Below are 24,128 nucleotides of genomic sequence, written 5' to 3'. Positions count from 1 at the left end.
ACCTGTTTGCCTTCTGGGCTGCTCTGAGGTAAGCATTAGCCATAGGGTTAATGCTGAGGTTAGGATTGTAGAGGTAATGGGTCAGATTTCAGCCAATTAGACAATACTCAGATCTTTGCAAAAGGAGACCATGCTGACCCTTGCAAACAACTGTGGACCCTCTGTGTCATAGGCTGGGCACGCGGAGGGGTTAACAGCTCATCCCAGCAGTGCTCAGCATCTTCAACACCCACTCCTTGAGACACCCATTGGAGGAATCACATCTTGCTGTGCCCCTGACAGTCTGAGTCTTTCCGTATTCTGCTAGGATCACCATATGAGACAAGAAAAACTAGTCTCCATAATTATTTATTATAACTGCCTTCACTAAAGGCTGAATGACTTTGTTTAGTCCCTGATTATCTGCCAATCACAGGGAAGGGAATGACTCTGAGCCATTGGAGGCTGCAGATGAGGGGCTTTGAGTGGGAGCAGCTATGCTTCAACGCTAGTTTTCATCTTAGAAGCTACTGGGAACTCACACTAAACATTCATATGCACATCTCCTCTACTGTTTACCCACTATAAGAATCAAAGAAGAAAATTTACTTCCCTGGGCATAAAGCAACTCTATTTAGCTGAGGATGAGCAGGAGCACTTCTTACATTTAATGGAATACACAGTAATTTAGCTCCTGCTAGAACAAAGCAGGGTTTTAGGTGCAGGTTTTAGGTAAGTTCTTGCTAGCCTAGTTCAGTGGCAGGAGAGAGAAGAAATGAATATACAAATAGCTATAGCACTGACTCCTTTCTCCCTGGAGATTACACACCCACCCATAGCTAAATGCTCTAGCACATGGTCAAAAACACTCACAGAATTGATGAGGTAAAGGAATGATTGAAAGTAAGAAATGGTAAGTGCCACAGGAAATGATAGAATAATGAAGGTTTATGATTTTTAAATACCTACAATGTACTTAATGCTGTTCACATTTCAAGGTTCAATAACTCTATGTAGGAGGTCTCATTCATTATTAGCATCATTTCACAGAGGAGTAAACAGACACAAAGAATTGGAGTAACTTGCCCTAAGTCAGACAACAAGAAAGGGCTGGGGCTAAAACTCACACTCCAAGATGTCCCAAGCCTGTTCTCCATACTGTCAGCATGCTGACAAGAAGAGGGAAGGGGAGGGGAGGGGAGGGGAGGGGAGGGGGAGGGAGGAGAGGAGAGGAGAGGAGAGAGAGGAGAGGAGAGGAGAGGAGAGGAGAGGAGAGGAGAGGAGTGGAGAGGAGAGGAGAGGAAAGGAGAGGAGAGGAGAGGAAAGGAAAGGAAAGGAAAGAAAGGAAAGGGCAAGACCAATAGGCGCAATAAGTATATAGCAGATTTTCCTTTAATGTCAAAGAGCCAGGTTATTTGTGGGAGACTCTCTCTCTCTCTCTCTCTCTCCTCCCTTGTGCTTGTACTGGGACTTGAATCCAGAGCCTGGTATTGCCCCTTAACTTTTTCACTCAACCACTCAAGCCACAACTCCATTTCTGGTATTTTTGGCTGGCATAATTGGAGATCAGAGGCTCATGGACTTTCCTGACTGGAGTAGCTTCAAACCACGATCCTTAGACCTCAGCCTCCTGAGTAACTAGGATTCCAGGCATGAGCCACTACTGACACTGTAAGAATGCTTTCTTATTAATCTGACCATTTTAAAGATAATGTGGTTTATCCTAGTGTTCTCCAGTGTGCTGCCTGAACCAGCCACATCAGAATCATTCAGTAACCAGTTATAAAAGCTACACTCTACAGCACAAGAGAGGATGAGGCAGGAGAATCACAAGTTCCAGACTAGTGCGGGCTTTGTAGTGAGACCTTGTGTCAAACAAACAAGCAAACAACAACAACAAAAAGGGCTGGAAATGTAGCTCAGTGGCAGAGCAGTTTTCTAGGCTGTGCAAGACCTGAATTTTATCCCCAGTACCTCAAAAGGGAAAAAAAAGCCACATGTAAGATGAGTTCCTTTCTATGAAATGTAGAGAATAGACAAATCCATAGAGACAGAAAACGCATTACTGACTTCTAAGGAGTAGGAGGAGGGTGAGGGGAATGGAGAACAACTGGTAATGGGCAGAGAATTTCTTTGGGAATGGTAAATATTCTGGAATTAGGTACTGTGGATCATTACATGACTCAGTGACTATACTAAAAACCACTGGATTGATGAGCTTTTTATGGTGTATGAGTCATATCTCCATTTGAAGATTGTGTCCCTATTTGCAGAATTTAAATATACATATATATACATATACATACATACGCACACTGGTGGTTCATACCTGTAATATTAGCTACTTAGCAGGCTGAGGTCTGAGGATCTTGATTCCAAGCCAGCCCAGGCAACAAAGTCCATGACACTCATCTCCAATTAACCACCCAAAATCCAGAAGCGAAGCTGTGGCTCACATGGCAGAGCACTAGCCTTGAGCAAACATGCTCAGGGACAGTGCTTAGGCCCTGAGATAGCAACTTAAAGATTTCAATTCCATGCTCCCTAGTCCCACTTTTCAGATGATAAAACTAAGGCTTGTTTGGATTTCATCAGAAAAAGAATGTCTCTCGAGTTGAAAATAGGGAGGTGACAACAATATTGCCTCAGGCAGTTCTGTTTCCAGAAGCCCCACACCACCACCACACTCACCACACACACACACACATACAACCATGAGCCGCAGCCTGCAGACACTTACCTCTGCAACAAAGGACACGATGAAATAGCAGATGAGCAAGATGAGCATGGAGACCCTCCACAGGATGGGGGTACAGAGCAGCTGCCAGGGAACAGGGAAGCACAGTTAGAGGACAGATGTGTGTTGGAAAACAGTCACAGTGTACATTTTCATAGGTTACAACATATATGTAATATGTATATATTACAGACACATGTACACACAGAGAATTTATAAACATACACATAGAAAAAAGTGAAAAGATTATAGTCAGTAATTCAATGATTGGGGGATGTCCTTAGCCCCTTCTCTTCATAATTTCTACTTTGCAATGAAAATAAATAATGATTAAAAAAAAAACAAAACACCCTGTGTGGAGCCAGGTGCTGGAGGCTGAGACCTGAGGATAGTGATTTAAAGCCAGCTAGGACAGGAAAGTCTAAGAGACTGTTATCTCCAATATACTAACTCAGAAAAAAAGAAAAAGCCAGAGGCTCAGGAACAGCACCCAGACCCTGAGTTCAAGCCTTAGGACAGGAAAAAAAAAAAAAACCACAGTGAAACAATGTGATCTGGTTGCTTTGGGTATTATGGGGTTTTTGTTGTTGTTTTGGTGTTTGTTTGTTTTGTGCTAGTATTGGGGCTTGAAATCTAGATTTGGGCACTGTCCCTGAGCTTTTTAACTCAATGCCAGCATTTTACCACTGGAGCCACAGCTCTGTTTCTAGCCTTTTTCGCTGGTTAATTGGAGATAAGAGTCTCACAGATTTTCCCTTTCAGGCTGGCTTCAAGCTGCAATCCTCAGATCCGAGCATCCAGAGTAGCTAGGATTACAGGTGTAAGCTACCCTGAACCTGGCTTGCTTTGTTTGCTTTTAAGATGAAAGACAGAGCGGAAGGATCTCTGAGGGCACCCTGTGAAACCACATTGGAAGGCGGGGCCCTCTAGTTTCCTATTTCTCCTCAGCTGAGTCCTGCTTTTGAGGCCTGAGTCCTGAGTACCACCTCAGGATCATGCCTACAGCTGAACAGCCTGGCCTCTCACACACTTCTCACTACTTCCAGAAGAAATAATTGGCGCTGAAATCAAGCTTGTAACTATCTACCCCCAACCCCACAATCTCTGTGTTTCTGCCAACCACTTCCCAGTGCCTGATACATAAATGAGCTGGATGAGTTAATTAATGGATAGCCAGTGGAAGAATGAATGAATAATAAAGCCAACTACACTTCGCTGTATCCAACATTGCCTTACATATTCTTTCACACACTGGCGGTAAGAAAGTTAATACAACTTTATAGAGAACAATACTTTCAAAATTAAAAATTCAAATCTATTTCTAGGAATTCATTCCTGAGTTAATTACACTTTTCTACATGACTAAAATGATATGTGTACAAGGTTATTTCACTGCATCTTTGTAATCGAGAAACTGCAAACCAACTAAATGTGGAAGCACATATAGATTGTGGTATATACCTGGAAATATACTATACATGTCTATAAGATAAAATACCACATTGCCATTAAAAAGAATGATGATGTTCTGACATAGAACAAACATCAAAATGTCCTGTTCCATTAAAGAAGCAAAGTACAGGACGGTGTGTGTGGTTGGAGCCACATACACGTAAAAATGTTCCATTCAGAGTCTCCTGCTGTTGGGAAGATAAATACACACAGCCATGGAAATATTCCATTCAGATCTCCTGCTGGTGGGAAGATAAATAATTGATAACCCAAATGCTGTGCTCAAAATCCAGCCCAACTTCCACCACAAAGCCACATATTTCTTCCCATGGGCTGCTCGTGGTCAGAACATGACAGCATCGATTCCCATGAGACTCACTTCTGTGAGACAGTTGACCCCTCAGAGAGCCACTTTGGCTTAACCATCAACTGCACTGCAGAGGCAGACAGAGACTCTGCTCATCTAGGACTCTCTCCATCACAAGGACAGACATTCATTCACCAGAGCAGCAGTGTGCTGCCTCTCCCCTTCTCTTCACATTCTTTCTCCACACACATACACGCACACCTTCACCGGTAACTCATCCTACTTTGGACATCTATGTCTTAGAATACCAAACAAGGTAAGGGTTTGCTACTGTTGTCTAAAAGAAAAATGTGGGGGAAGATAAACACAGAGGAGTATTCACACTTCTCTCTTCACATGTATGAAATAAAATAACTGTATAAATACTCAAAGTCTGAGAGGTAAAGAAAATGAAACTGTACAAATACTTAAAATTAACTGGTACCATAGGTTGCTGCCTGAGAGGTGCTAGAATGGAAATGTCCATGTCTTTCAAATTTCAAATTTTAAATCGTGTAAAGGTATTATTCTCTACTAAAATAATTAATATAATTTTTAAAGTAAGCAGTATTTGGGTTGCAAAACAGCATGATTGCATTTAAACTAAAATAAACCTCATAAATTAGTCAATACACATTTATAAACATTTTAGAAGATGAAAAGATGTAGTGAGTAATGTTATAGTTTTCCTTCCCTGAATAATCTACGTTTTACAAAATGAGTTCATATTTTTATGGAATAGTAGGAAGCACAATTATTATTAAAGAGAACAATAAGTCTTTGATCATGGTGGCCGTGACTCTACACAGATTTCCCACTACAAAATGTAACACCTCCCCCTTTATTATACCAAACAGCTTCTCTATCATCCTGGAAGACTGAAGAGTATGATTAACCAATTTATCTTAAACTTAACTTCTTCAAGATTAAAACAGGTTAACTAGTGAACAAAGACTTTTTATTTCCAAGAGTACTTAATCTAAACAATAAAAACAATTCATAACTGTGGTAAATGCACTACTAACTAAAGTAATACAGCTATAACAATAATAATACACATGTCACTCCTTGTTAATACATCATGTCACTGTGGAGTTGGAGGTTTAGGAACTTAGGAAAGGCCTGGTATGTCTTCATTCCCAGCAATCAGCAGAAACTAAAAGATCTCAAGTTTGGTAGCCCAAGGACAGCCTGAGATAAAGAGACTCCAACTCAAAAAACAGAAAGTAGAAAAGGCTGCAGAAATTGAATAGGTTTCTCTATTGTTTAAATAGTTTAAATTATGGTGTGTTGGAAGGCCTCCAAATTGTCTCTGTATCACAACAAATGAGAAAGTGCATAGATAGAGTAAGTTTTTAATATTAAGTATGAACATGTTTACAGATTTGAGAATTAACAAAAAATGCTTTTGGCAAAGTATTTTAAACAGCTTCAAATGAGAACACTTTAGGAGGACAATGTCTCACATTTGAAAGAGAAAAAATCAATACATATATTCTTCTCATCTTTTCAAAGGAAAATATTCAATACTTTTTCAAAGGCTATCTTTCATCTTAGGAAATCAAGACTAGATGGAATTTTATTTCCCGATCACCTTAAATGTTAAAAATAGGTATAACGCCAAATTCTTTTCAACTCTGACATCTAAAAGTATGTAATTGGTGTCAAGGATCCAAGTCAATTGCAATCATGACCTGCTTTTTGAAGCTGATTTTATAGAACTGTGAATCGCCAAGTTGAGACTTACGTCTAAACTCCTGTACAATGCTGGGATATCGGCAAATAAAATGAAGAGACACACGCTGAGCTGGACAACCAGCACAAGGACAAATGTATCTGGGGAAATAAGGACACAAGCTATCATCTTGAGAAATTGGAGTGGGAAGTATCACAACTGTTAACAGACATATCCTAGATAAATCTGATTACATGTACTTGATTTCACATCTAAACACAGCATAAGCTACAGCAAGTACTGTTTTCTATGCAATCTCTATGCAGTCCTTGTGGAATGTGGGGATTTTCATGAGCGTGTTACATTTCAATTAATAAAAGTGTTAGCAAATATATTAAATAATATGGATAAAATATAGTTTCAATAAATTCTTTGACAGGGTTTTTTGCTGACTCCCACTTGGAATCCTAGTTACTCAAAGACTGAGAGCTGAAGATCAGAATTCCAAGCCAACCCTGGGCAAACAAATCTCTAAAATTGTTACCTCAACCATCATAAAGCTGGAAGTGGACCTGTGGCTCAAGTGGTAGAATAATAGACTTGAATGAAAAGGCTAAGGGGCAATGACCAGGCCCTGGGGTCTAGTACCAGGACCAATACACAAAACTAATAATAATAATAATAATAATAATAATATGTTTTTAAGATATTTCAAGTATCTGATTTTCTTTAATACAAACCATCTACCTCAAATCCTTTCCAGGAAAACAAGGAAGGGTGAAGATGAACAGAGATTTAAATTGCAATTATGTAGGTTGAGTCAGCATCCAATTGTTTCCTTATCTCAAGGAGGAAGAAGACACAATTTTCTCTGAACATACAAATGCTTATGAGGATACTGACTCTTCAACTTAGACTTCTCAGTTTTCCCAATGACATACCGGACAATTGACAAAGTCTCCTTCTAATACACCTCCCTGCCCCAGAATGTGAGACCATGGGAGGTACTTTAAGACCCTGCACAAATCTCTGTAGGTAGATTCCTCCAGGCTGGACTGATTGCTTACCTGCCATCATACCATGCCCCCTCACTCTGGTCTTCTTGATAAAACAGGGTCCATCTGAGGATTCTGACTTTAAAAAAAAGCTGGGCACTGGTGGCTCACACCAGTAAGCCTAGCTACTCAGGAGGATGAGATCTGAGAAACATGGTTCAGTGCCAGTCTAGGCAGTAAAGTCCATGAGACTATTATCTCCAATAAACTATTCAGAAAAAGCCAGATGTGGTGCTGTGTATCAAGTGGTAGAGCACTTGCCTCAGGGCACAAAAAAGCTCAGGGACATCGCCCAGGCCCTGAGTTCAAGCCAAGAACCGGCAAAAAGCAAAACAAGCAAACAAGAAACTAACAAGTGAAGAAATAAACCCATCTTCCCAAGATAATCCCAAAAAGACAACTAAAGGCAAACCAGGTGAAGTGATGATGTGGGAAGAAAAAGCTCTGGTGTGTAATGGAGCTTTAAAGGAAGGGATAAAGAACCATGACAGCAAGGCTGCCCCAGGTTTACACAGCTCTGGCATAGAGGTTCAGAGACTCTAGTTAAGAGCCAACTCTGCAGTCAGTTCTTTCCTGAGTTACCTGGACACTCTAATGACCTTTCTAGTGACCTTTCACCTCTGATCCCATAGGAATCTACTCACAGTTTGTATAGGTGGGTTGACGAAATGGTTTTCCCTTAGAGAATGTAAAAGCCACAATGATGCAGTTGATTGTTCCCAAGAACCATATAGTTGTGTTCTCAAAACTTATGAAGGCACCATTGCTTCCAGTTTTTTCTAAAGCCATTGGAGAAATGGTAACATTTGCAGTGCTTTCATTTTTCACTGTGCAAACACTTAAAAAAAAAAAACAAAAAAATCTATGAAGTAAGATGACAAGCCCTTAGGGTCCATGTGAATATATAAGATGATATATACAAAGTCAGAGCAGACACTCAGCACTTCTGGAATTGCTGACATGTTGACAAAGAATACACTGCAAATTAAATGGAAAATCAACAAGCACAGATAGACCTTTAATATTATATAGATATTATATGGATAGAGGAGATCTTCCATACAAGCATATAAACATGCACACATAGATTCAACTGGTTATTTATTAATTAAATTATGCACTTATCATGTAGTTATCTTTTCCCTTGAGTGGTTTAAGACCTTTGAAAACTGGCTATAACTTATCATTTAACAGAGTCTGTTTTCACAAGTGCAGGGCATTCAGTTATGGCACTGAGATATCACTTAAACTAAGCTGCTTGAACTGGGATGGACCAGGAAAACTACAATCCATGGACAGCTTAGATATAACAGATGGCTGGAGATCATTATCATAGAACACAGCCAAAGGCAAGCACCACAGATGACAGCATCAAACTGCACTGCAGAGAGAACATGATTGCTAGAAATTTGTCCAAATGAATTAAGGATGCCAAAATCTTGGCAAGATGAAGATACATTTTCCTCCCTTTGTATTAGCCAGATGCTTGATAGAAATTAGAATCCGAGAAACTGGAGTTACAACTATGACCCTACCTGTGCACCTCCATGGAATACCAAGGCTGCCTCCGAACCAGGACGAAGCCCACAATATGCATGACCAGGCTGAAAAGAATGTTGAAGGTGACGGAAAGCAGCAAAGGTGGAGAGATGAGCCGTCCTGCAGGTCGGAAAGGCACCAGCTTGGGGTAGGCACCGTTCAGATTCACTACAAGAGAGATTCAGTGTTCATATTTGGGACAGCAGGAAAATGTTGTATTCTTGGTCAGAAGAACCATAATGGCTTCTTGGAGCCCTGGTCTAAGGAGAAAGACAAACTCAGGGAGCAAAGTGATTCATGGATTCAAACTCCAGACATTTGAGGAATTCTTAAGAGAGCAGTGACAGGACAAACATAAGATTCCATTTTTTTGCCTACAAATAAGCAGTGACTATTAAGTCAGAGGTAAAGAAATGATGAAATTCTTCCTCTTATACTCTGCTTGTGGGATCCTAAGTTATGTGACATTTTGCAGAGTAATTTGGGGCAGTAAACATAGAAAGATGTTCCTAGCTTTTGACATAGTTATCCACTTTTAGAACTTTCCCCTAAGCTAAAAATAAATTTTAATGTGTAAAGATGTTCATTATAGCATCTCCTCCAATAAATTAGGGTATATCTATGCCATGGTATGACATGCATCATTATATTTCATTACAAGGTCAGAAATGGCGGCTCAGACCTCTAATCCTTGCTACTGGAGAGACAGAGATAAGGAGGATTATGGTTCAGGCTACATGGACAAAAAATGTTCAAGAAATTCTGTCCCAACCAAGTAATCTAGGCATGGTGGAACATGCCTGTTATGGCCATGCAAGAAGAAGAGATAGGAGGATTAAGGTACAAGGCCAACCTCCAGCAAAAGTGCAAGATGCTATCTGAAAAATAACTAAAACCAAAAGTGGCTGAGATCACTTAAGTGGGGGAGTATCTGACTTGCAAATACAAGGCTCTGGGTTCAAGCTGCAATATTACCAAAATAATTAATAATAATAATTTTAATGAGAAATGGCATTAGAGAGCAGGCACTCTCCACAGAAACACTGAACAACACACAGGAAATGTCAGAAACAACTATGCCAGGACTCTGAAAAAACAGACAAAAGTGTATAGCAACAAAGGAAACACCGAGTCAAAAGGAAATTTTTAAATGGAAGGGAAGTGTTGTGGCATTAAATCCACTTGCTTTGTCCGTCATCAGCTCAGGGCAATCTTCATGATGGACTCCTCTATTCCAAGTGAGGGTTCCCATTCCCTAGTGGGGTACATAGGTAGGCTTTGCACACCAATTCCTGTGCATATTTGTTATCACCTGTCTGGTGCTACCTGAAGAAATGATGACGTTTATCCAGGGCAGAAAAGCAGCATACATTGTTTAAAAAAAAAATCAGAAGCTAACAACTTACTTTTTGCCTTGGGCAAAAGCTTATAGTTGAGATATAAAACAAGCACCTAAAGCCTGGGAGGAAAAGGTAAGCAAACTCACTTTGAAAAATGAGGACATTCAGAAATACCTGTGTGTATTGTGGGGACTCTGAAAAAAATGTACTCATGCCTAAGGAAAGAGACATGCTAGGGAAGGACCCTGAGGGAGCTTTTGGTGCTGGGTGACCTTCACTCAGCACAAATCTGGGTAAGTGATGGATAAGTAATCAATTGCAGACACTGGGAAAAGGTGTTTTTGATCATTTTTTTTCTTCCTGAATTCAAGGAAAACTCTTTGACACATCAGTTAAATTACCTATGACAACGGATACTGTCTACAAAAGTAGTTTAGGAACGTCAGGGACTAAATGAATAACTACAGCCTTCAACTGAGAGTGAAACAAAAATATGAAGCCTTGGAGAAAGAGAAGTAGTTGATTTCTAGAGTTCCTACGTTATACTGCTCAAGAGAACAAAACAAGGTGAGAGACATCACTACTGGAGAAACACATATATTGGAGGTATTAGGCAGAGGTATTAAAATAGCTGTCTTAAATACATGTAAAGAACTAAAGGAAACCACAGGGGAAACAAAACCACTAAAGTGAATCAGGAAAACTATGTAAACAAAGTGAGAATTCAATAATAATATAGATATTTTGAAAACAAGGACCCAAAGGAAACTATGGAGGTGGAAATACAATGAATGACATGGGGAAAAGTATTGTAAGATGAGTTCAACATCAAATTGGAGCAGGCAGAAGAAGAAACAACAGTGAACTTGAAGACTGGAGAGTTGAATTGATCCAGCTGAGGAGCAGGAAGATAAAATAGCAAAGGACAATGAACAGTGTATTCCAGGCAAGTGGACTGGAATGTAGCATAAAAGTCTCAGAAGGAGAAAAGAGAAAGAGGCAGAAAGAATGCCTGAAGAAATAATGGCAGAAAGTTTCCCAAACTAAGTAAGAGACATTAATCTGCACATTTGATAAACTCTAAGAATTGTAATCAGTTAAGCCCAAAGAGATCTCCAATAAGATAATTTAGTTGAACTAGAAAACACAGGAGAGAATTTTTAAAGCAACAACATAGTGATTCATCCCCATGAAGAATCTTCAATAAGATTACTAGTTTCTCATCAGCAATAGGCATTTGTAACAGTTTGAGTCACAGTTGCTGAAACTTGAAAACAACCAAGATGGTTCTGTTGTCAGTGGATGGAGAGACAAACAGTGGCATGAAAGACAATAGAATATTGTTCAGCACTAAAAAGAGAAGGAATCTCATATGCAAAATTAAATACTGGAAGGAAGAAGCCAATCTGAAATAGCAACTTTCTGCATAAGTCTAACTTTATGACATTCTGGAAAAGGTAAGACTCTGAAGGAGAGTTTAAAAAGATGACACTTCCTGGGGATGTGTGGAAAGAGGAAGAATCAATGAACAGTGATTTTCATGTCAGGGGGACAGTCTGTATGATACCACAATTGAAATATGAGTACTGAGTCCAAGTGGGGCCATCTTGGCATCTTGGTGGATGATGGGGACTTTCTGAAAATTCTAGAGGTGGAATTCCATTTCCCTACCCCCACCCCCAGGTGATAGGTGAACTCCTAGAAGCAGATGGGGTGGGGACTTGGATAAGAGGCTCCAGGACCTGCAATACCTGTACCACAAACTTGCCAGACTCTGAACTCTTTGAGCTCCCTGCCTCCTAACCTATTTAGGTCCCTCCATCCCTACCACCATTACACCATGTGTCGTATCTCCCCACTCTCCTCAGGCCACCATGACATGCCCCTTCAACTCTCCCTTGGAGTGAATCTGGTCTGTTAAAATAGTTTTCTGCTCTTTCTTTTATACACTTGTGGCTCGGGTTCCTAACAATATAAAGTGCATGGAAGCTGCACGTTTTGGAGGGACACGAGTCCACTTGCAGTCACCGGCTTTGAAATAAAGACTCTCCACCTGAGCTCTCAAACAGCAGCTTTGCTGTATCTCATGATTGAATTCCCATACAACACAATATGGATGTACATTTGACACATGTCCAGACTCAGTGGGAAGACCTAAGACCAGGAAGAACCCCAATGTAAACTGGGCTTTGAGTGGTCCTGATATGTGAATGTAGGCTCATTAATGGCCAAAAAGGTACCATTTCTAGGAGGCTGGGGAGGGGCAGAGGGCATATAGGAAATCTCCATACTTTCCTCTCAATTTTGTTTTGAACTTACAATAGCTCTAAAGAAATAAAGTCATAAATTTATGTTTGTCCTTATGCAGGGGACCTGAGGAGATAATGTATAAATTTGTCAGAAGATGGGAGGAAAGGAGAGCATAATCATGAAATTACTTTCAAGCTCTGTTCTACATGCTGAAAAATAAAAGCCATTCAGCTTCTAGACATAATAAATTGGGCACATTTTACCTTTAACAATCCCTAGAAGCACTCTGAAGTCAGTATTCCTGGTGTTCAAGGTGCTTTTTTCACTTTAAATGTTTATCAATTGTTTGTGGAAACTCCATATTTTGCAGAAAACAGCAAAATAATCAGCTTTTCCTCTGATGACACTTTTGGTGCTCAAAAATGTCTTTCTCTATAATTCTCTCAGTCCCTGCCTCTATCTCTCTACCTTTATCTCTGTCTGCCTCTGCCTCTCTCTGTCTCTCTGCTCTTCTGTTCCTCTATTTCTCTGTGTCTGTCTGTCTCTGTCTCTCTCATTCTCTCTCTCTCTCTCTCTCTCTCTCTCTCTCTCTCTCTCTCTCTCTCTCTCTCTCTCTCTCCCTCTCTCATCACAGACTACTTTTGCTACTCCTTATGGTAGACCATCCTTTCAGGGTACAAAGAAGACAGCTGAGGGAAGTATCTCTGAGAAGAAAGTTTTCCATGTCTCTTACTTGTTACACCAATGAGAGTTGTGATGGCCAGATCTTGAAACAGAAACTGGTAATTTGAAAGGCTGTTGGTCTCCTGAAAATTATTTAAAAATAAAAAGCAGGTGAAGAAAAATTAGACCATCTGGATAAGTCTGACATGAATCACACTGATTTTCTTACTAAAACATAGGGCTTTCTCAGGTTGTTACCAAGGAGAGGGTGGGTGAAAGATCCATATGGGTTGGTGGTGAGGTTAGCAGAAGTTCTGAAAGTCAAGCCTGGGAAGCCCTGGCAGCAAGAAGGGCCTTGTGTTTTCTGGCCTGGACTCTTGTGCATCCCTATGACCCTGTGTTAGGGAAACATCTCCTTCTACTAGATACTTCTCTGCTCTCATTTCTGCTTGTCAGCAGAAAAGGCAGAGTTTAGTTGGCACAATAAAAGCATGTATAGCCAATAATAACAGCGACAAATGTGTGGGAATTTCACTAACGGAAAATGAGAGTGATTGAACCTACAACTGATGTCTTTGACTATTCTTAGATGAGATGCTAGAAAGTTTTCATAAACACCACTGAGCTCTGTTTCACTTTGTGAAACACTGCTTAGGTATTACTGAGCTCAGGAAACTTGCTTCCTTATCCCCTTCCTCCATTAATGAAAAAGGAGGAGGATGTATTATGTTTTATTCTACGCTTGTGCATAATGAGTTATGATTCCAAAATAGGACTAAAATAGGATGATAGACACCCTATCTTCTCTCATCCACACAATATGGAATATTAAGCCATATTTGTAATCTGAAGGCTGAGACTAAACCTTTCAACTTGGGGAAGATGGCAGGAAATCAAGGTAAACCTAGGTATTTACACCACTAATAAAATTCCTTTTCCTGGTGCTAGTATTGTGAGCTCACATATTGAATTCACAAGCAATAGATATATTCGTGCACCTTTTATAGCCTATCAAATTACAAAAGCCATCACAGGACACATGTATTTTCACAGCATGATATGCCAGTTTTAAAATCTCTATATTCAGGGAAACAGAGGTGTATACCAGACAACACTAACACTTGAAACTCAATTGCTAAATTTTCAGGAATGTTATGAACCTGTTTTAGATGGGGCCAATATAAAAATGTAATTCATACAAACGTGCATTAAATCAATTATATTTGAACAATTAATTAATCACAATTTGTTATTAATTATTTAATAATTTATTATTAATAGCTATGTTAAATAAATTAATCTTCAGCAACAAAGTTGATAAATGTTAAAACTAGGCACTGCATAATTATTTCCCTTTACTTTTTTTTCATCAGGTATCTTCTTAAGTCAATCAAAAACTCCTATATCTCTATGGTAAGCACTCTACAGGAGCATGCTGCTTCTGTGCCTCTCTTCCCCCCCTTATTATATTCAAGGTTGGCAGATACATAGCTTGAAACTGGCTATGGGGAAGTATTTACACCACTGAAATTGACAAGCATAAATAATCAGAGAAAGACAGTTAGGAGCCACTAACCCATGCTGAGAAGCATCTCTTTAATATAAAGTCAGCTAGAATCATGCCACCCTTGAATTGGGAAGCTAGAGAAGAGATCCAAGGAAGTAAAAGAGATAGTAAGAAACAAAGTAGGACATTCCGTTATGGTCCTCGGCTATACTAGTTAAGCTAGAGGCCAACAACATTTCTTGTGTGCATTTTTTCTATTTCTGACTTCTTTCATAAAACCTTAAGAACAGTTTTAGAAGGCTCTTGGTGCTCAAATATTCAATTTGCCATCTTTCCTTAAGAGAAAATCCTGCAAGAGCCTGAGCCAGCATACCCAGTAGAGCAGCAACACACCGACATACTGAATCATGCTGTATAGAGCCATATACTTAAACATGCAAAATGATGTGACGAGAGCCGCACGTCCTTCCCTGTGTAAGAAATAAAAAAAGAAATGAAATGAATGCAACTCATGAGAAAGTAGTTCCGTGCTTCTATGCTGTTCACCTGAGCTCAGTGCATACACACACATGCGTGCGCGTGTGCACACACACACACACACACACACACACATATCTGAAGTCTGGCTATGCAATTGCCTGTCTGACAGACAGAACAGCCCAGAGCCAGTGGGAGTCAGGTGCAGGCCAGGGTCCACAGCCTTGACTGGACAATGGACCTCACTTGACAGTCACTTGTCTCTTCTGTGGATACTGTTTTCACTCCTGAACCCAGAACCAAGGGATCTGGGAGCTATTCCCAAACTTGGACTAAAATAATATCTACACATAAATTAGTCTTTTACCACATTTAAACAGACTGGACACAATGAGTAAGTTCCTTTGTTTTATTGTTGTTTGCCTTTGACTGAAGAATAAAATACATGACTTGTGGAAGGCTACTAGTTCATTGTACTTTCTTTGAAGATCAAATGAGTGTGTGGGGGGGGGGAGTTAATTCACCTGTAGTCATATGATTTCCTGTGATTCCAATACCTGATTCTCAAACCAGATCTTTTCCTGGATCAATGTACTGCTACTGCCCTTTATGACCTGAAGGTCATTTCTCCTCCTTCCTCATCTCCTTAGAGAGACTTTCCCAAGACACTCCCCCACCCTATACCCAAGCCATAAGCCAGGCTTTCACACTGTCTATAGTGTTTTCTTGCCAATATTAACAAAATCAGTATGTCCTTTTTTTAAAATCTCTCTTAAGTTTGTCACTAAGTTTCCACTCAATAGATATTAGTCCAATACATGAAAAAGTATCTTAAATGGGAAGATCTAGTAATGCCATAATATTAAAAAGTATAGCTGTAGCTTAAACACATTTAAACAAAATTAGTTCTAATCTACTCTGTGCACACTTAAGTAGTTATTTTCTCTGCCCCCCTTTTTTATTGATGAAAGAAATAATATCTCTTCCTACATCTTCAAATGTTTTGAAGTGGTATGGACTCTAAATCATAGTTTCTATTATAAGTATATACTACTCAGGATAGCCAAAACATCCTCAATGCTGTCTCTATCACTCAAAGAAAATGCAGCAGAATCACATATTCTTCTGGGTAAAATAAAGGAGTAGCAAAGATGAATACAAATTTTGAAAACTGGTGTGGAAAGGAGTCCCCAAATCCTTATAAAGCAAAAAAGAAACAAGGCAAATGAGCATCTCTCAATTCTCCAGGATAAAACATTTTTTAAAATTACACTTAAAAAATCAAGATGACTTGACACTTCCAAAGAAGTAACAAGTTCTAGATTCCAGTCCTCTCAAAAATAATCCACCCAGTGACTTTATTTGAAATGCCACTGCTTGCTAAGTGTCGATGGTTCAGGCCTGTTATCCTAGCTATTCAGGAGGCTGAGATGGAGAAGATTGTGATTCAAAGCCAACCTGGGCAGAGCATTCCATGAAACTACTCCAAAATAACCAACAAAAATCTGGATTCAGAGCATGGCTCAAGTTGCAGAGTTCCATCCAAGGAAGGAAGGAAGGAAGGGAGGGAGGGAGGGAGGGAGGGAGGGAGGGAGAAAGGGAGGAAGGGAGGAAGGGAGGGAGGGAGGGAGGAAGGAAAGGAAAGGAAAGGAAAGGAAAACTTCTCTCCTAATGTTCTTTGTAGAAAGTATGGAATGTAATACAATGATTGCGTATTTCCACAAAGCACGCTCCCTACATAGGGACACAAAGCTGTACAGACTGGTCTTTCCCAGGCAGCATACTGTTATCTTTACCTAAAAGACAAGAGAAAGAACAGAATACTGGGTTAACTTACTTGATAAGGTGAGGCACACACTCAATGTTTGGAGTTTTGGAAGTGAAAGGTGAGGCCACAGATGCCTCCTGCTCAGATAGAGAGATGCCCACATGAGCCATTTTCAAAGCCTGAAAACAAAGATTCAATGTATTGCCTTTGTACACACACACACACACACACACACACACACACACACACACACACATCTCTACTGTAGCTACAAAAATAAATAAAATAAAAAGGTCACTTGTGAGCAGATTGCACTTTACCTAGCTGTCTAGGAAAGATGTGGTACTGGGAACTGTTTGCCAAAGATGTGGGGACTCCAGAACCAAGTTCTGCCTCCTTTCACCTATAACAACCACCGAGTTATTGTGTGGCTTTAATCAAAACCCTCTCAAACCCCCAGCATCATGAAAAATGGAAATGTTATTTCCCAGGAAATAGAAAATACTATATCTATAAGGCTCCAACTAGGAATTCTGGAGAAATTATGAAATATTCCCCCACCTTACACACACACACACACACACACACACACACACACACACACACACACACACAGTGACTTACCCCACAGTCATTGGCTCCATCACCACACATGCCTACAAAGTAACTAAAAGAGAACCATGTGAGTTATAAAGGCGATCAGAACTATCCTGCCAACTAACTTTTCTAGCTAAAAAGACAAAGCAACCATCATCACTACTTAGGTTGTAAACACATTATTTATTTGAAGGGAGTTTCCTTAAGAGTCCGCTTTAAAAATGAAATAGGGCTTGGCAGCTTCTGCAACAGACTGAGCAGTGCAACACACCATTCCTGACTGACAGAGTTTCCTGTAGACACTGGGCTTCCCTGTTCAGAGAGAGGGCCCGCTCAGCTACCAGATCAGCTACCATATAAGGAAACTCAAAAGTGTTCCATCAGATATGGCAACCCAAAGTATAAGGGACAAGATCTACTAACAGAAGATCTAGATTTTGACCTGATCACCTTACTATCTTAAACATCCCTTCCCTCCTCTACAAAGTGATGGCAATATGAAAAGAATGCTGTATGTGTTAGTGCCTTATAAAGTCAAAGTGATAAGTAAGCATCAGGTGCTATTAATACTAACACAAGAAGAAGTACACACTTGTATTCAAGGCCAGCTTGGGCTACATAGTGAGACCTTCTCTTAAAAATAAAGAAATGAAAAAAAAAATCCTGTTGCGAGTCAGTGGAAGCATACTGTGCAGCCCAGAAGTTAAACAAAGAAACAAGAGCACTGCTCTGGATGAATGCTTCTCTTTGGAATTATTGACAAAGATGGATAGTAGGCTTCATAAAGTACAAGCACTGTGACAGCAATCACAGAATGTGCTGACCTTTTCCTTCCATGCTGCTGTAAGGTAACTAATTTCCCCTCTAGGGTGTTTTTTTTTAAGCATGCAGAGAAGACAAAGCTTCCTGACTTGAGATGCTCTCCTAATGGTGGAGTCATAGACTAGGATGGTAGAGGAGTGAGAGTGGTGGGATGTGTCTTAGCATGGCTACACAAGTAAGTTTCATGAACAGGAAATAGAGTTGTAACAGATTATTTGGACTATTCATTCCATTTAAAAATGGAAGCTCTTTGTGTCCAAAGTATCTTTCTGATCTGAAAGAGAAAGGATGCCTTTGTATAATAACACTTTATTATTACTATAATCTCTGTGGATCTCCCTATACTATAATTGTGATGATAATGTATAAATATAAAGCAATAACTATCCTTTGCCCAGGTAAGAACCTATCCTAGCCTAAATGAGAGTTTCTCTGTACCTACTACAATCCCTCCCGCATATTGCCAGGCCTGCATGACATTCATGCCACCTGCACTAGCAAAGAACCTACTCAAGCTTCTGAAATTCTTCCACCAGACTGGATTTCTGTCCAGGAGACATTCTTGCAAAGATGGTCCCATTGATCAGTATCTGTAAAGAACCAGGATTTTTTTCATGCATCTGGTTATATGTGACATCATTGAAAACAGAACATTTTCTAAGTGGTGATGCTCATGAATGAGAAAAAAAAATTGTTCCTGAGACACGATTTTTGTATGTTAAGACAGATATTGTGATGATACATGCCTGTAATCCAGCAATTTGGGAGGCAAAGATATGAGGACCATCATCAAGGCTAGACAAGGCAAAAGTGCAAGGTTCTTCTCTTTAAAACATCTCTACTTAGCTGGGCACTGGTAGCTCACCAAACCTGTAATCTTAGCTACTAAAGAGGCTGAGTTCTGAGAATCATAGTTTGAAGCCAGCCTGGGCAGGAAAGTCTCTGCCTAGCACTCTTGTCTCCAATAAACTACACAAAATTCAGAAGTGAAACTGTAGCTCAAGTGGTAGAGTACTGCGCTTGAGAAATAGAAAAAAAGGCCAGGCACGGCACTTAGGCCAAGAGTTCAAGCCCTGGGAAGGCACCCACAAAAAAGTTTCTACTCATAGTCTATCTGAAAACACACTAAAAGCAAAAGGAATTGGGAGTGGCATTGTCTAGCTAGTTGTTTCCTTGCTAGTCATTTCCTAGCAAGCATGAGAGTCTCAGTTCAAGCCTAGTTATACATATGTATACACACCAGATACTGAGAACTTTGTCTAAGTCTTTTACTTTGTATAAGTAACAATGTAACCCAAAATTCAGTGAAGATGATTTTATGAAAGCCAGGCACCAGTGGCTCATTCTTGTAATCTTGGCTACTCAGGGAGCTGATATCTAAGGATCACAGTTCAAAGTTAGCCTAGGCAGGAAAGTTTGTGAAACTCATACCTCCAGTTAATCACAGAAAAAGCCTGAAGTAGCACTGTGGGTCAAGTGGTAGAATGTTAGCGTAGAGCCAAAGAAGCTCAGGAACAGTGCCCAGGCTCAGAGTTCATGCCCCAGGACTGAGATAGATAGATAGATAGATAGATAGATAGATAGATAGATAGATAGATAGATAGATAATGTCTTATTGGAATTTAGTCTAGCTACTATGAAGAACATGAACTCTATTTCCATAGAAATGGAACCAAGAGAGTCTGAGAACTACAACACAGCAAGATATCAGGATGCCAGGAAAAGAAAAAGAAGCAATTACTCCTCCAGAAATTGTTCAGAACTAGCAAGAAATAGCCTAAGGTTAAACTAATACCTATTGACTTTGACTTACTGACGATTGACTTTGACTTAGTAACTTGGACTTCATCATCCTATCTAGACTTGACCAATTATGAAACTCAGCTATTATTTCAAACCTAACTTGAGCTAGGGAACATGTATGCTTGAAGATCTGAATGTTTGTATCAGCTCTCTCCACCAAAGATCCAGTCTCAAGACTAATGCTTCTGTGATGGGTCTATGGGCATTCTGCTATACATGACAATACACTCAGCTTAGCATTCACTCAAGGTCTTCATTCTTTGATAGATAAGTTACCTTCCCCAAAGGATAAGTTTGTTCTTCATGAGAAAAGCTTTTCAAGTTTGACCTTCTTCAATATATCCTCTGTATAGAAAATACACTAAACATCTAATGGAGTTCTTTTATTCTTAGCTTCCTTCTGCATAGTTATAGGATTTCCACTATATTATGAGACCCTACACCATGAGAAATTAGTGAGAGCTACCTAAAATCAGACCTTAATGCTGTCAGTTCAATACTTAACTAGTCAAGTCTATTGATAGGATACAACAGGGACCTATGCAGAATGAGGCATCTTTTACTTAGTTGCAACTTTCAAATAGTTTAGGCCCATGCTAAATAAGTAACATATGATTGATTGGTGTTTTCACAGCAAGATCATTACTATCTTCATACTTACCTTTGGCAGTAGGCTGCTGAAATGGTGACTTATAACATGAAAGGATTTTCCACTGAGGGCAAAATGATAACTTCCTTCTCTGCCATTATCAGAGACTTCTTCCCTGATATTAATGTAATTGTCCTGCAAAGCAAGATACCATTCCTTTATATTCCTTCATTTGGTAGAATGGTTAGAACCATAGCATACCTGAGAAAAGCAATGATGACAGACAAGCATATCTCTTTAAAACTCACCATGCAGCCCCAGATGTTTCAGAGAAGAGATTTCTCTTTGCTGGATGTGTCTTCCCACCTCATGCCACAAGTGAATAGAAAAGTAACGCTTACTCATGTCCTGGTCTCAGCCTGATTTGATCTCAGTGAGTCCCAAAGAACAGTGCATTTCACACATTTCAAGTGTAAAATACAAAAGCACTGGAGCTTAACAAATCTCTCCCTGAAGTGAGATCTTACTATTTTTTTCCTTACAGAATTATTATTGTTCCACAAGGACACAATGGAAATAGAATACTGACAAGATGAGATAAATGAATAATTTTTTCTACCCTGAAAACATAATCTGATTTTCCAGTCACAGCAGTCTCTCTCCTAAGGACTAAATCCCCTTTAAACCCAATAGGGTGGCTGAAAGACAGGAGAAAATGTGGGGATCTAGTAAGCTTGGCTTACTATACTCTTTCTCATACAACAACAAGTTCTTGTGTGTATAAGGATGGATTATTATAACACCTAGAAAAGCACAGTATGAAATATATGAGATGCTGGCATAATTGAGTTTATTGAAGTGCATGTTTGCTAGACATGCACTATTGTATATTGTGTCTAGGTCACCTTGACACCTGTGCCATCATACTTGTCACTTGCCAACACTGTGAGACAAATTGAGTAACAACACAGATCTGTTTTCAGGTATACCTGATTCCCATGTGGAATAGGTTTCTTTTCTTCAACTAATTTCCAAGATATAGATGGTGAGGAAGGCCCAGATGTTTCATTTGCCTCAATGAGAATGACTTTCTGGCTTTCAGAAACCATGCCAGACTTTCTGGCCACCGTTATTGCTGTCTGAAGATTGTCACCTAGAAGAAAGGAACAGCGTCTCAAGATGAGGCTGAAGACATATAACCAACTCATGGAGCATGCAAAGCCAGGATGGTACGTTAAGACCTTCTTTCTTTTTTTTTCTTCAATTTTTTATTATCAAACTGATGTACAGAGAGGTTACAGTTTCATACATTAGGCATTGGATACATTACTTGTACTGTTTGTTACCTCATGCCTCATACCCCCCCCTCTTTCCCTTTCCCCCCATGAGGTGTTCCATTCACTTAGACCAAACAGTTTTGCAAGTATTGCTTTTGTATTTGTAGTTGTATTTCTTTTTTTACCCTGAGTCTCTCAATTTTGGTATTCCCTTTCAATTTCTTAGTTCAGACCTTCTTTCATTAATGATTTCTAAGGGTTTCTTCCCTAGCCCTAACCTATGATCCAAAGAATATTTTTCTTGTTCTGATTCCTTTTCACCAAGCTACTTCATGACCTATCAGTTTGTGTAACTCAGAGGAAGAAAGTAAAAATCTAAAAGAAAATTTAAACCAATTTCTGCTATTTGCTAAGGGCTTTGCAAACCTTTAGAAAATCCCTCCTGGGTTAATACCACCTGGTTGTTCTGATTCTAGTCAAGATGGAGTGAATCCACTACAATCTCTTTCTGTCCCTTTGATTACAACAGAACAATCTACAGAAAAAAACAAAAGTGAAAGCCCCAAAGATTTTAAAAAGTAAAGAAAAGCATGTAAACTTTATTAGGGAAGCAAATGTAGAAAAACAATCCACAAGTGGAAGAGTTTCTCATGTTTTCACTTGAATATATATGTATATATGCATACATATGGATATATATCCTACTCAGATCTAATCAGGCAGCTGAAACTTCACAAGTGACCCTGTCTTTTGGGGACCCCTATAGTTGTACAGTATGGACAAATAGTGGGAGAAGAAATAGAAACTAATTCACTACAATCATTAGCCCAGAGCTAGACCCTATGTCTAAAATAACTAGCAAAAAGCAGGATTGGAGGTATGGTTCAAGTAGTAGAGCACCAGCCTTCCAAGCAAGTTGAAAGAGTTACAGGTGTTGAATTCAAATCCAAGAATAAATGCAAACAGAAGGAAAGAGGAAGGAGAGACAGAGAATGAGGAGGATAAGGAAAAACAGAAAAGGAAGAGGAGAAGGAGGAGGAGGAGGAGGAGGAGGAGGAGGAGGAGGAGGAGGAGGAGGAGGAGGAGGAGGAGGAGGAGGAGGAGGAGGAGAGGAGGAAGGAGAAGGAGAAGGAGAAGGAGAAGAGAGGAGAAGGAGGAGGAGAGGAGGAGGAGGAGAAGAAAGAGGGGAAGGAGGGGGGAGGAAGAAAGCACCAGGGAACTCAAATGCAATATCAAAAAATTTCTAAAGCCACACCCACCACAAAACAAAATGTAAATACTTAAGAGATAATTCAAAAAAGATAATGATCCATGTTGAGACTTGTGATTGTGGTTTAGGAAAATTGGATTTTCCCCACCATGAATTTTAACACACAGAGTAAAATGAAAAAAAAAAAAAAGTACAACCATCACAAGAAAAGAGAATTAACAGATGAATCCAGGAGACTTGTAGGAGACCTAACCATGTGGATAATAGAAATTCCAGAATGAAAAATAATAATAGATAGACAACAAGGGCAACAAATATATGAGGCAAGCACTCTTGCCACTAGGCCATATCCCCAGCCCAAGGGCAACAAATAAATGAAAAATAGATGATGTTTTGCTAGGAGAAAGAAAGGTAAAGTAAAAGTATTTTATCACAAATTTAATTACTAAGAAAAGAAAAGGGCAAATATATGGGTATAACCTGTTAGTAATTCTGGACTCCAAAGTTAAATAATAAAGATTATGTGAATGAAAAAATAAATTTATACAATATCAAACGGCAAAAAGTAGATTTTATGTACAGATCATTAAGAAACAAAGAATTATCACTCATGCCCCTATCAGAGTAGAGAAAGATATTCTAGATTACCTAGAAATCAGAGAGCATATCACCCTTCCTTCCTTCCTTCCTTCCTTCCTTCCTTCCTTCCTTCCTTCCTTCCTTCCTTCCTTCCTTCCTTTCTTCCTTCCTTCCTTTCTTTTGTCAGCTGTAGTGTTAGAACGCAGAGCCTGGGCACTTTTTTTCTCAAGGCTAGCACTCTACCACTTTGAGCCACCACGCCACTTCTGGGTTTCTGGTAGTTAATTGGAGATGAGTATCATAGACTTTCTTGGCTTCAAACTACAACCTTCAGATCTCAACCTCCTAATTAGCTAGGATTACAGGTATGAGCCACCAGCACCTGGCCATATCATCCTTCTATCCCACCTTTCTTGCAAACAAGAAATGAAACAGAAAATTCAAAATGTAAGGAAAAGAGGAA

General features: G+C 39.6%; 1 protein-coding gene across 1 annotated transcript in view; it reads right to left on the bottom strand.

Annotated features, from left to right (window-relative positions):
• Atp13a4 (ATPase 13A4) overlaps positions 1-24,128 on the bottom strand; it is a 160,232-nt gene that overhangs the window by 2,146 nt on the left and 133,958 nt on the right. Inside the window, exons 20-30 of the mRNA XM_048345836.1 lie at positions 21,589-21,752; positions 20,672-20,794; positions 18,718-18,797; positions 17,413-17,455; positions 16,858-16,967; positions 14,917-15,013; positions 13,107-13,179; positions 8,780-8,951; positions 7,889-8,082; positions 6,262-6,350; positions 2,720-2,800 (exon numbers count right to left, since the gene is read on the bottom strand). Of these exons, the coding sequence (XP_048201793.1) occupies positions 2,720-2,800; positions 6,262-6,350; positions 7,889-8,082; positions 8,780-8,951; positions 13,107-13,179; positions 14,917-15,013; positions 16,858-16,967; positions 17,413-17,455; positions 18,718-18,797; positions 20,672-20,794; positions 21,589-21,752 (1,226 nt within the window). The remainder of the gene's footprint in view (positions 1-2,719; positions 2,801-6,261; positions 6,351-7,888; positions 8,083-8,779; positions 8,952-13,106; positions 13,180-14,916; positions 15,014-16,857; positions 16,968-17,412; positions 17,456-18,717; positions 18,798-20,671; positions 20,795-21,588; positions 21,753-24,128) is intronic.

Source organism: Perognathus longimembris, chromosome 5 (assembly GCF_023159225.1).
Source record: "Perognathus longimembris pacificus isolate PPM17 chromosome 5, ASM2315922v1, whole genome shotgun sequence".
Classification (NCBI taxonomy): domain Eukaryota; kingdom Metazoa; phylum Chordata; class Mammalia; order Rodentia; family Heteromyidae; genus Perognathus; species Perognathus longimembris.
The sequence above is the reverse complement of the archived record's forward strand: the minus strand, read 5'-3'. Positions and strand labels throughout refer to the sequence as shown.